Raw genomic sequence first — 13,481 nt, 5'->3', positions numbered from 1 at the left:
ATCACCCTGAGACAGCACAGGCCTGACCGCTCAAGAAGGAAATGCATGAATTGCTGGCTTTGAGTGTAGCACTGAGCTTCACTGCCACTGCGGGCTAGGTGCCCTTCCCTGCTGAGGGGCCTGGCCAGGTGCCCAAGAGTGCACCACACCACCTACCTCCCCCTTGGGAAGGAGGCTCCCCTACAGTCCGCTGAATTCCACATAAAAAGCAACACAAACACAGATCCGAGGAGAATTGTTTTGCGCTCTCAGAGTAGCAGAGGAAAAAAAGACTTCTTCATCTGAAATCATGCTCCAAATCAATTAGAAATGAGTGAATTCTTTTCGAGGCACCATAACTATCTTGAATGCATCCTCCAAAGATTTTCTTGGCAGTCTCTAACTCACCATTTTTTGGTTTTTTTTTTGCATTCAGCATTCTTGTAACTAAACCAAACTTGTTTTCTGAGACCCGGGGAACCCCAGAGAGCCAAGTGGAACTATGAAAATTTATGATTTGCCAGACACCTGCCCAAGAAAAGTGAGAGGGCAGCTCAGTGTCCGCGTTCAGCTAAGGAGGCTGTGATGGCCATTCCCCCATGCCCAGGTGATATGTTCCAGAAAACAGTAACAAATCTTGATTCCACCCATTTTGCTAACTGCTTGCCTTCTGGGTGAAGGCCAGAGTGAAAATATTATGATGATTAGATCCTTCTTTCTAGATTTATTTTCAAGGCTAACTGTGGGAACTAAAAACCATGACGGAAGTAGCTGCCCTTTGGGGAAAGCACACTGAGACAGCAACCTGTGCAGACTGCCCGGTGGCCACCAGGGCAACTCATGCATCATCACTACCTCCTCAGTCTGAATTCGGAAAGCGCAGTTCCTTTAGACACCTCTGGTCACCTGGCTCCTTCTCTGTGGTGTTTTACCGTAGTTGCGCTACAGGACCGTGAGCGCCATTCTTCCATCTCTGGGCCTGCCCTGCTCCTCACTACACAATGGAAACAACCCTTGGAGTACAGAAAACTCTTGAGTAATCCCAATGCAAACCCTGCTGAAATCCTATTCAATCTCTCTGGATTTTCTCTCATTAAGTATCAGCCTCTGGCAAGTAGGCTTTTACAGATAGTGTATTAACCTTGGCAGAAAAATCATGAAAGGCTGTACTGAAGTCATGAGGTGGAACGCAGGCCACTGTAAATAAAACATAAGGCCCAAGTGGAAAATGGGACTTGTGTGATTAATGACAGAGCCCACACCAGAAGAGCTGATGTTGAAATCAAAGTTACTAAAATTCTTCCTTCTCGTCGCAACTTCACTTTCCAACCCTCCGAATATTAATAAGCCGAGAAGACTGTAGGGACTGAGCTGACCGGATAGAGACTCTGGGGTCGTGCGCTGCCCCACAGTGCAGTGTGGCCGCCGTGCCCTTGATGGTCACGCAGTCCTCGGGGGGACGGATGATGGACGTGCGATCTGGAAGGACACAAGTCACAACTCAGACAACATGACAAGCACAGAATTTCCTCCCTCCGGGGTAATGGACTGATCCTCTGACATAGAAATCTCCATGTTTTCTCTTATCTTGGCAAAAAGAGTGTAAAGGGCACGCTGGGCTGTTGGGGAATGGAGAGTGAGTGCTTCCTGACCACAGCCCCGTGAGCTGAGCCTCCCTCCTCCTAAGTCACCTGGCACTGGACACACCCCCAGAAGAAGGTGAGAATTGCAGACCATATGCAACGCTTACGGGGTTCCACGCTGTGAGGTAAAAACAGAGATCCTTTCCCAAGATAAGCACCATCCTAGGAGTTTCTAATGCTTGTACAGCATTCCACGATGTAGTAAGGGGCTGTCATTCACATAACTTTATTTAATCCTCACAACAGCTTTGTGAGGGCTGCAATGTGATTAATGCCGTGTTCAGAAGTGAAAACTGATGCTCAGAAAGTTGGTGATTCACCAAACACCACAGGGCTGGGACAGGACAGAACCAGGGACCCAGCGGGTCGGGCGGCGCCCACAGCCACCCGATGCCCAAGGTGCAGTGCTTCCCGGGGCGGGCCCTGGGGCTGGCTGCGCCCATACGCCCCACACAGCCCTGGCTTTCTGAACAGAGCCCAGCACTAGGGGGCCAAGCCCACGTTCAAGTCCCAGCATGATCACCTGCAGGTGGGCACCTTGGGAAGCCCCTCTGAGCCTCAGTTGTCTTGTCTGAAATAGGGGCACTGACATAACTAACGGTCGGACAGATTAAAATGGGTGATGTGAAATGCTGTCCAAGCCTCAGAAGTACTATTCCAATTCTCGCAGCTTGTTATGCTTTTGAATCTTAGCAGAGATGCAAAGCTTTCTGGTTAGGGATCTGCAGAGATTCAGATATCAGTAACCACCTTTTTTACAAACCTCTATTGTAAATAAAGGTTTTTAGGGATATATAATGAAATAAAAGTGGAAAAGGGAATCAACCACCAAGTGGGACAAAAGCTCTTTCTTGGTACTTGACAATATTGTGGGAATTAATGTGCATTAAGTTCTTTCACACATGATATTTTTAGAACACCTAATAAACTAGAGAGGGTAATTTTTCAAAGTGGACACCAACTATATCACAGAAAAAGCTGAACAAATATGAAATAAAGCACAATGCTTCTGTTTTTCTTTAAGGATGTTATTTTAACAAGCAAGTAATAATTCTCTCTCCTCATACAGATAACTTCATGAAAACTTGCTAAGTGAGCAATGACTTTTGCTTTCTTTGAACAATGTATTCTTAGTAATTTAGCTTTGGGTGAAGCAGAGAGAAAAAAGTACATTGGCAATTGAATCTAAAAAGGGGGTGTAGTGATTTTGGTTGCTTCCTTATGTTTTGGAAAACAATTTATTTTGCATTTCAGAAATATATATTACAGATAAAATAAGAACATACAGAAGCTAGAGAAAAATTGTAAGGATCTTTCAGTTCACTCCTAATATTCATATTTAATATACTATACGTGTTTTAGTTGATAATAATATAGTAATAAAAATATGCTTTTCCTAAGATTTTAATTCTCAATTTAGTTTTCTTGTACACGCTTGTGAAATTAACCAGTGTATCAATTTAGTTATTTGAGATAGTTTGGGAAAATATCCCTACTCGAGAGCTTTCTTTTGTTAAGTCAATCTTTTATCTCTCCTGAAACGTCCCTACAAATCTCTGAGTACATTTTCTAGTCATTCTTTTAGAAACCACAAAGCTAATTACTCAACAGATTTCTATGAGTGCGTGGCAAACCCAGCCACTCTTAGCGGGAGCGGGTGGCGGAGGTGCTCCTTACTCCACACCGTGAGTGCCGCCGATGCGGCCACTGAGCCCTCCGAGTTGGCTGCATAGCAGGTGTAGTCGCCAGCATCCTGGACGAGGACAGGGGCGACCTGCAGACCCCCTGACTCGAGAAGCATGAATCTGGGAATCCGAACAGAGCCGCTGGCCAAAATCTGGTTCCCTGAAGAATTGTAGAAAAAACAGGAATGTTGCAGCTGAAATAACTTGGAAGAAAAGTATATGATGAGTAGCCACCACCAAGAAAATAACTTAAGGAAATAACGAGAAGGAAGTAAAAACTTCAAGCACAAAGTAAACTGATGCAGTTTCTTTTAGTATTTTTATGATAACCCAAATTAAGAGCATCCTAATGGCCCAAAACTGAGAGATTTGGTTAAACAAATGATGACACGTGTGTTATATTGTTATCCTGGGGTGATGTGATGAAGATCAATTTTTCTTTTTCTTTTGATGCATTTGAAAGTTTTCTATGTGAAGTTAATATTACATTCAAAATTAGGAAAGAAATAGAAAATATAAAAAAGAAAAAGAAAAACTGGCCCATGTTTGTAGTGTCACAGATCTCTGATTATTATAAATCATGTTCTGAGTGAAGAATTTTATCTTTAAGAGGTGAAAAGCCACCACGGGGTTTCTGGTAGCATGAACAAAAAGGTTTTTGATGCTCCATCCAGCTATAGCTCACCACGTATTCTTGATTGAGCCATATGAGCCGACAAAGCTTAAGGAGAATTTGCTAAGCGTGTGACCCACTCCTAGCACTGATAAGATGCTGTGGGAACCGCAGAGCCTGTGATGTGACACCACCCTTCAAAACTGGTTAGCATCCTTTGATCCTGGGTGGGAAATTACAGACTCATGTATGTCCAACTGGGAATGATGCAAATCAATCTTGAGTAAAAGTATCTTAAAAAAAAAAAAGATGATTCTCAATTTTGACTCCTACCCGGGAAGAACTCCTTCCTTTTGGGAAACCTGAATCCTAAAAGAGTCACCCCAAATCAAACAGCTAGTATTCTAGGGTGTTCCAAGAGGCCTAAGGCACGGTGAAGAAGGACTGAGGCCAAGGAAAGCCATAGTTCATGTCTGTGTCCCTTTCTAAACTGCAAGCTCCTGAAGGCAGGACTTTGTCCATCTGCTCACCCCCCCGCGTGCCCAGCGTCTAGCACCTGCAGGCGTTCAATCAGCCATCACTCACCTGTGCTGCCTGAACGGCTGAGAGCGAGCACAGCAGAACAGGGCCCGGCCCGGCTCCTTTCCTCCCTGGCCAGGCTGCAGCAGGGGGAGGACGCTACTCACCTTTCCTCCATGTCACGGTGGGTCGGGGTGCGCCGGACACGCGGCACATGAGAATGGCTGTGGTTCCGTCTGTGACTGTGGTGTCCACTGGCTGTTGCACGAACGCTGGAGCAATGTCTGGGTAGAGAAATTAAACAGCAGGATTATCTGTGAGCTGTCCCCCCATCAAGTAGTCCAGTGAAGCACCCCATATGGGCACTGACAGAACCAAAGAGATAGCTGCAGCGATGAAAGATGAAAACCTTTCAGAAGTGACTCAACCTTTCATTATTCGTCACCCAGGAATTCCCTATCTTTGTTGACAACCTAAAGAGAAAATACAGTCTTCCCTCGTAACAGATGCACAAGTGGGAGAGGGCAGGGCCCGCGAGGAACAGTTTCAGGTGAATGTTAGAGAGAAGACAGACATTTATTGAGATAAAGCAAACAAATTGCTTTCAGGCTTTTAAAGAAAAATGGAAAAAAAGCTCATTTTGAATATTAATTCAAAATTAATCTTTCAGATGGCACTTTGGCTCTTTCTAGGATCTATTCTGAAAGTCCAAATCACTGGTTCTCAAGGACCTCAGTGAGGACCGCTGTGGGAGGTGTGGGGCCCACGTTGGAGGGCACTGGCCTCACCAGGGCAGCAAGGGCCTCAGGCACAGAGAGGCAGGGGCAGGCCCAGGCTGGTGGCAGCGAAGCCATATCTGATCTCTACCTCGCTGTTTCTGCCACCCCGCTGGAAGGGTCCAGCCTTGGTCATATCTTCTGGAGGACCCTGGGCTAGTGGCCCCTCCCAGGAGAGAAGTGGGCAGGGCTCGGGACCCAGCCCGGCTAGTCTTCTGGCTGGTGGCATCCCTTCAGACCCAGGGCATGTCCTGAAGTGGCTGGGGTGACACAGTGGCCTTCTAACTGGTCTCAGTGCCCCCCACCCCAGCCCCATGTGGCCATTTCACATCCAGCAGCCAGGTGACCTTCTCCAGATGTCCAGAGTGGTCAGGCTGCTTCCCCTCGCAAAAGCCCCGAAGGTGTCGGCGCCCAGTACCCCCCTCCCCACCCGCGCGCCCCCTCTCCTCCTGCAGACACCCCAGCTGGCTCCCTGCAGGCACTGGCCCTGCCCTCTGGTCCTGCAGGCCCCCAGAGTTGACAGGATGGGCCCCTTGGCTGGAGTATGGCCCCAGAGAAAGAAGCCTCCAGCCACTCAGCCGTCTAGGCCTGTCCTGTCCTCTCCAGGGCCCTTGTCTCCAGGGGAAGGCACCCCCGTCCTTTGCTATCTCCCCCTGCCCCCTCACGACCTCCGGCCTGCCCCCCTCACAGGGGGCCCCAAACGGGTTTCCTAGGTGGATGAATAACTGCTGATTTTTTTACACTATATGTCTCCTTTCATGAAAGTTGTTTTAATTTGAAAAAAAAAACATGCATTTTGCAAAACCCAGTATTTACAAAACAGATAACACAATGGCTATTATGTATTTATCTGTTCACTCTCCCATTGCCATGGCAACCAGTTTACATAGCGCTTTCTTTACACATTTCCAGTCCGATCCGATCCTCCTAATCACCCTGTGAACTGGGCTGCGTTGGTTCCATTTTCCCAGTAAACAGAAGTGAGGCTGAGAGAAATGAAGTGAAATTTGACCTCTGGGGAAAGTTCAGGGAAGTGGCCCTTCCTTTACCAGAACAAACAGGTGGGTGGTGGGTGCTTGTCCCAGGGGCCCTGTGAGTGGCACACGTGGCGCTCACCTGCCACCTCAAGTGGCTCTCACACCTGGCCATAAGCAGCATTTTGCTCCCAAAAGGACAAAAGTGAAAGGTATAGTTTCATTATCACTAAATTCTACTTCATCTCACAAGAACAATATTACAACTATTAAGGATATAAAAGGAAACCCAGAGATACAATGAAAACCTTTACCTTTATTTTATTTTTCAAAGAAAGAGTGCCAATGTATTTCAGTTAATGGGATAATAAAAGAAACTCACAAAAGAACTATAATTGTGCAATAAAACTAAAATAGAAAGTGAATATAAAAGACAGCAAAAAAAAAAAATCAAAAGAAAAAGATCAAGAATGAGTTATTCACCCAACAGCCCTTCCAGTTCTATCCAGAAAAACGGGAGACATTTTTCTTCTAGAGACAGAGGAAGGCTCAGGGCTGAAAGAATCATGGCTTCCATAAGACCTGGGGCTGGTGAAACAAAGGGATGTCTTGGCTGCTCATGGGCTTTTGCAGAGCTTCCCTGTGGAGCCCACCCACGGGCCATGGCTCCTGTCAGCTGGTCACCTCTGGCTACTGCCCCCTGTCCCTTTACCTTGGTGGTCTGAGCAGGGTGCCACCTTTTGAGGGTGTAGTATGGGGCAGAGGGGGTGCTCTGGCCCCGGGGTCTGGCTTTGCTGACAGGCAGTACTCACTGGTCACGTCTAGGTAGGTATGGGTCTGGATCTCCCCTCCTTCATTACTGGCAAAGCACTGGAAGATTCCAGAGTCCTCTGGACTCAGCTTCTGGATGTGGAGGCCGCCACTTGACAGCACATTATATCGAGGATTCTGGAGCTTGTTGATGGAAACAGCATCCTTATACCACTGGAGGGTGGGAAGAGGGACCCCTATGTAGGAGGGGAAATAAATAGGCATTAAAAGAACTTAAATTTTGAGAATCCCTGAGGCTATGTGAGGAGCATATGAGAAGCACCTGGCTAACAGCAGAGGCAGCCCACGAGGTGTGGAGCTGTGGCTGCAGGAGGATGCGCCTTGGCCCACAAGCCGGATGCTGAGCAGGGGCTCTGGATGGCACCATTCCTTACCCTCAAGAGCTGAGCAAGCCAAGAGCCTGGCCAGGAGTGTGGAGGGGGCCTCATCTCAGGCTAATGGCATTACAGGTAAGAAGAGGCCACAAGTCAAGGAGGGAGACAGTCCAGGTGGAGCTGCACACGGTCCCCTTGTGCCCCCTGAGGAAGGTCTAGGGCTGGGTTTGGGGGAGTCTGCGCGGTAGACAAAGGGCAAGCTCACAAGGGCAGCAGGAGCTGTGAGTGAAAGTGGTCGGCCTCAGTTGGAGGCTGGGCGTCTCTCTGCAGTCCCCACATGGCTGTGGTCAGGGCAGGGCACCCAGGGGATGGCAAGGTCCCGTCCCGTGGCCTTGCAGACTGGAACAGACCCATGAGGCTCATCCCCTTGCCAGCCTCTCTGGGTGGCTTGGGTTTCTAGCAATAGAGGAGGATGGCTCTCTTGTGACTTTTCCCTGACACTTCCTGAGACCAAGGAGGGTCACGCTCACCCAAGAAGGGAAGTTTGGTAGAACAGAGAGAAATTATAGAATGAGACCACAGCATACAGGATAAGAAAGTTCAGAAATATGGTGTGCCCATGAGAAAATACAAAAATATCAAGGCTATGTTCTAGAGCTCAGATGGTGCTGTACCTCAGTTTTTCTAAATATAATATGGACTTAAAAAACATGATTTGTGGTGAAAAGTACACTGAAACCCCTTGATTTAAGATGCTATGTAGTTTCAAGATGTCTTTTTTAATAAATAAAGTTAATGTCAGGGAATATTTCAAGATAATGTATTCTCAGATTCTGTTCTTTGCCTTAATTATGTTTTCTGTCACTTTTCATTAGATCAGGAAATTTAGAAAAATCCATTTCAAGGTAAGAGCATAACTGTTTCACATAAAATCTCATAATACCAATTACATGATATAGCTTTCATAAAAAATAACCACTTCATATGCTGCTATACTTTCATTGTCAAAATTAAAAGAAAGAGGAAATTACATGATGCAATGCAACGTTGAAAGATCTCTTAATATATATTTATAAGTGTATATTTAATAAGCAGTTTACCCTGTAGAAAGCAAGCAAAAAAAAAAGAGCATTCTCTTGTCAAAGGAAGAGTTCAAGATTGTCATTTATTGAAAAATAATTGTTAGTTCACAGAGAACTAGGAGTGTTTCTATTTGGGCGCAATTTAATGTCATAAACAGAAATCTTGTACCCTGCAGTACTGCATATTCTCATTTCTAAAATATAAGCACTTTAAATATTTTATAGCTTCACAATCACAGAATTGTTGGCCTTAAAAAGCTGGTGTTTATAATAGAAAAAGAACGATGCAACCTTAAAATGGAAAATATTTCCATTTAGACTTCGTAAGACTCTTCTCTACCCTCAATCCCCGCCTCCCCTGCAGCTGTATTAGCAGAGTGAGACCAGAGAAAGAGGAGAGAGAGAGTGGATCTGTAGAAAATGGCATCATGAGCTAACTAGGAGCTGGTGGCCAGAGCCACTAATAAATCAAGTCCTTTGGGCAGGACAGATGGACCCAAAGCCCAGGGAAGAGGGGGAAGGGGCTCTGGCCAGCGGCTGCTCTCTGCCTGACCACCCACACTGCTCAGTGACACCACAGTCACTTGCAGAAATGAAAGATGACATCCTTATCACAGTTCCCATAGATGCATGGTGGCTGCTCCCAAGGGAGGTCAGGTGTCCTAGAAAGAGCACCTGCTTCGGGAACAGATAGAGGTGGATTTGGACACTATCTCGTTACCATGTGACCCTAGGTATGCCACTTAACCAATACTTAACAAGAAGCTACTATAAACCAGGCACCAACTGGGCGAAGATTTTACTTGGAGCCTCTCATGCCACCTTAGCAGCTCTGGATGGTGGCCTTCCCCAGCCTAAGGCTTGGTGTTCTCCCGTGCATGGGGAGGTGACAAGGTCTTTCCTATGGAGTAGTTGGGAAGATCTACATAACTGCTAATACTCCTTAGCCCCTAGCTCTTAGGGCTGTAGAGGAAAGGACAGGCCTTAACACGATTTCTTCTCATTAGTTGGCTGTCGTCAAGGCATACCACAGCTTTACAATGAAACTGTCTTACAGTGCCCGACATGGAACAGCAGGCAGGTAGTGATGAAGGCACAGGGAGAGAGTGTGGAAATATCTGAAGAGCAAAAGAAAAGTTGACCCAAAGCAGAGAAGGCAGAACAATAGGGAGATTTCCTGTTCAAACAATTTAAACAATCTCTTCCCACAGCTGAACCTGGCATCTAGCCCCGAGCGCCCCAGGGATGAGGATGGATCTTCTCCCCAGGGGCCATCCACGCCCCTCCGGGCTGGCAGCATTGAAGGGGAGGCAAGAGGATCTGACTACTGGGGTAAAAATTCTCCCCATCTTATAGAGCAGCAAACAAAGGCTCAGCAAGGTTGAGGACCTTCCCCAAGGTCACACGCCCAGGAACTCAGCTTGGCTCCACTGCAGTCTCTGTTTCTAACTATCCATACTCCATGTTTCCTGATAAAAATCTTGCCCTGGGAAAATATCACTTTCACTCCTTTTTGTTGAATAGCTTCTCTGTACTCACCCATCGCTCGGCAGATGATATCCACAGTTTCTTCCACTTCAACTAAAATCCGACTCTCTGGTTCAGCAGTAAAATAGGGTGGCTCTATAAGCAAGAAAAAAAGCCACTAAGCAAGAGAAGTATGTTTCAAAAGATCTTAATTGCTTTACATAGTATTAAATCCTTTTAAAAACTATTTTTTAAAAGTTCATCATTAGTGTCTACCATGCACACAAATTCAGAATTCAGAGTGGCGGTCAAAGGCAACATCTATTCCAAGGTTTGGGAAAGCAAATTAGTACTCAGATGATGGCCATTTTTTGAGTTTATGGGCTTGAATCAGGAAATATTTTAATTCGCATTTTAGAAGGTTTATCCCACGAGGTTCATAAAGGTTTATATTTACAGCACAGTATTTTATAGGGTAATTTGCTTCAATATCTAAACTAAACACCAACTCATGAAGCACATCAAATAAAGTGACATGGCAAACCACCAGGCCTCTATCAGGGAAATACTGGCGCACATTAACATGTCTTAACAGTTCTTCGTCTTCAAAATACAGATTTAGACTCCAGAGAAGATGGCATAGGGAGGTGCGGAATTTAGTCCGTCTTCCAAAGCAGCTAGTAAACACCCAGGAATGGTGCAGAACAAGTGCTGGGGGAACATCAGTGACCAGACACAGTGTACACCAGCCTGGACCAGGTGGAATGGCCGAGACCCCACACAGAACTGTAGGTCCCCCAAGCTGAGGAGGCTGGGGTCCCTCCCCAACGGACACAGCAGCCTGGACCAGGTGGAATGGCCGAGGCCCCACACAGAACTGTAGGTCCCCCAAGCTGAGGAGGCTGGGGCCCTCCCCAACGGACACAGCAGCCTGGACCAGGTGGAATGGCCGAGACCCCACACAGAACTGTAGGTCCCCCAAGCTGAGGAGGCTGGGGTCCCTCCCCAACGGACACAGCAGCCTGGACCAGGTGGAATGGCCGAGACCCACACAGAACTGTAGGTCCCCCAAGCTGAGGAGGCTGGGGTCCCTCCCCAACGGACACAGCAGGTTGGTTCCCCAAGGGTAAGGAAACAGACTTTACCAGCAGCAAGAATATATACATATGTATGAAGATTCTTCAACTCATCAACAAAAAGACAAACAACCCAATTACAAAATGGGCGAAAGACATGAACTGACACTTCTCAGAAGAGGAAATACAAATGGCTAAAAGGCACATGAAAAGATGCCCAACTTCCCTGGCTATTAGGAAAATGCAGATCAAAACCACAGTGAGTTGCCATCTCACACCCATTAGAACAGCCATTTTCAAACAAACAAACAAACAAACAGAAATGACAAGTGCTGGAAAGGATGTAGAGAAAGAGGCACACTTATCCATAACTTATCCACTGTTGGTGGGAATGTAAAATGGTGCAACCACTCTGGAAGGCACTTTGGGGATTCCTCAGGAAGCTAAATACAGAATTGACATATGATCCAGCAATCCCATTACTAGGTATGCATTTGGAGGAACTGAAGGCAAGGACAAAAACAGACTTTTGCAAACCAATGTTTATAGCAGCATTATTTATAGTTCCCAAAACATGGAAACAACTCAAAAGTCCATCAATGGATGAGTGGCTAAACAAGCTGTGGTATATTATGCAGCTGTAAGACAGAATAAAGTCATGAAGCACGTAACAACACAGATGAACCTTGAGGACACTATGTTGAGTGAGATTAGCAAGAAACAAAAGGATAAAATACTGGATGGTCTCACTAAAATTAACTAACATTAATGAATGAACTTTGAGAGTTGAAGTTAAGAACAAAGGTTATCAGGAGATAGAAATATGGTAGAGATTGGGCATTTTGTGCTAAAGGAATACAGATTGTGCAAAAGGACTGATTGTAAAAATTCAGAAATGGATAGCACAATACTACCTGACTGTAGCACAATAATATAAGTACACTGAATGAAAATGAATGTGAAATGATTGAAGGAGAAGGGCTGGGGGCACGTATGAAACCAGAAGGAAAGATAAAGGATAAAGACTGAGATGGTATAACTTATGAATGCCTAGAGTAGACAATGATCATGATTAAATGCACAAATAAAAAAACATTTCTGCATGAGGGAAAACAAATGAATGTCAATATTGTAAGGAGCTGAAAATGGGTGGTATACAGGAAAAGGTACAATCAATACAAGTCAGGGTTTAGAGTCAACAGTAACACTGTAATATGCTTCCAGTGAATGTAACAAAGGCATTATGCCAAAACTAAATGCCAACAAGTGAAGGCATGGGGAAGGGGTATGGATACTTTGCAGAAGAAAAGGAAATGTCTTCATATAGATTATGGTGGCGAAGGTGTGTCTATTTACCTAGGCTGGATTCTATGATGTGCAAATAAAATTATTTAAAAATAAATAGAGAGAAACAAGTGCTAGAGAAAACGTGGAGAAAGAGATATACCTGTTCACTGTCGGTAGGCAAGCTGAGAGGTGCAACCCCTTGGAGGCCAGTGTGGTGGTTCCACAGGAGGCTAGGGGTGGGGTTGCCATAGATCCTGAAACCCCAGTACTTGGAGGAGCTGAGAGTAGGCACACAAATGGACATTTGCACACTGGTGTTTATGGAGGCAGCATTGGCAATAATTGGTGGATGGAAGTGGCCTAAGGGTATAACGACTGAGGAATAGAGGGAACTGTGTTGTGGACACACAATGGACTATTGAGTGGCTGCAAGAAGGAATGAAGTTGTGAGGCGTGCAACTAGTGAATGAGCCTTAAGAACAGTATGTTGAATAAAATGTCAGAAACAACAAGACAAATATTATCATGCTTCATTCATATGGAGTAAGTATAATACACAAACTCAGCGAGCATCGGTTATCAGATTGGGGCCTATTATAAAGGTTTCCAGCTTGTAAGCTCTTACAGCAGTCACAGATATTTAGGAGTTTAACTGAAATTTCTAAATTCTGAGATAATGAGTTATTTGTATATAATTTGGTCATTCCTTTAAACCTTGGGTATTTATGTGAAACCTGAGACTCAGAGTTAGAGCACTGAAGCTATGAAAGTCAACATTACCCTATTCAGCAACTGTTAAAAAAGCTGAAAAAGTGGTAAGTCTTTATCTACAGATGTGAATGAAGCTGATGTGTATAGGACTAAGGTAAATTAGAATACTGGGTAAAGGATGATATGACCCATATTTTCAAGCTTCAACCTCTGTAAGAGACCAAAGGGACAGATGTTTATTTGGTGCAAAATTTATATTTTTGGGTAGCACATTATCTAATTTAACTTGTATGATTAGCTTATTTAAACATCATAATTACATGGAATCTTGAATAGGGAGTGAAATCTTGTTGATTTGTACAGGTTAGGGTAATGCCCCGCAATATCCCTGAATAATTTGGGTAGAGAATCAAAAAGTATTTGCTAAGTTCCCTTGGGGGACTGGGGAGAAAGGAGGAAATATTCAACTTCCCCATCTGAGAAATTACTGATATTCTTGCAAGCAGTGTGGACAATTAATTCAA

At 45.1% G+C, this 13,481-nt stretch overlaps 1 protein-coding gene across 7 annotated transcripts in view; it reads right to left on the bottom strand.

Annotated features, from left to right (window-relative positions):
• Window positions 1-13,481, bottom strand: part of SDK1 (sidekick cell adhesion molecule 1) — a 1,057,379-nt gene that overhangs the window by 243,368 nt on the left and 800,530 nt on the right. For all 7 annotated transcript variants that reach the window (XM_077140486.1, XM_077140483.1, XM_077140481.1 and 4 more), the window contains 5 exons: window positions 9,956-10,039; window positions 7,002-7,196; window positions 4,607-4,723; window positions 3,300-3,467; window positions 1,356-1,458 (listed from right to left, as the gene is read on the bottom strand). In XM_077140486.1, the coding sequence (XP_076996601.1) occupies window positions 1,356-1,458; window positions 3,300-3,467; window positions 4,607-4,723; window positions 7,002-7,196; window positions 9,956-10,039 (667 nt within the window). The remainder of the gene's footprint in view (window positions 1-1,355; window positions 1,459-3,299; window positions 3,468-4,606; window positions 4,724-7,001; window positions 7,197-9,955; window positions 10,040-13,481) is intronic.

The sequence above is a fragment of the Tamandua tetradactyla genome, chromosome 23 (assembly GCF_023851605.1).
Source record: "Tamandua tetradactyla isolate mTamTet1 chromosome 23, mTamTet1.pri, whole genome shotgun sequence".
Classification (NCBI taxonomy): domain Eukaryota; kingdom Metazoa; phylum Chordata; class Mammalia; order Pilosa; family Myrmecophagidae; genus Tamandua; species Tamandua tetradactyla.
The sequence above is the reverse complement of the archived record's forward strand: the minus strand, read 5'-3'. Positions and strand labels throughout refer to the sequence as shown.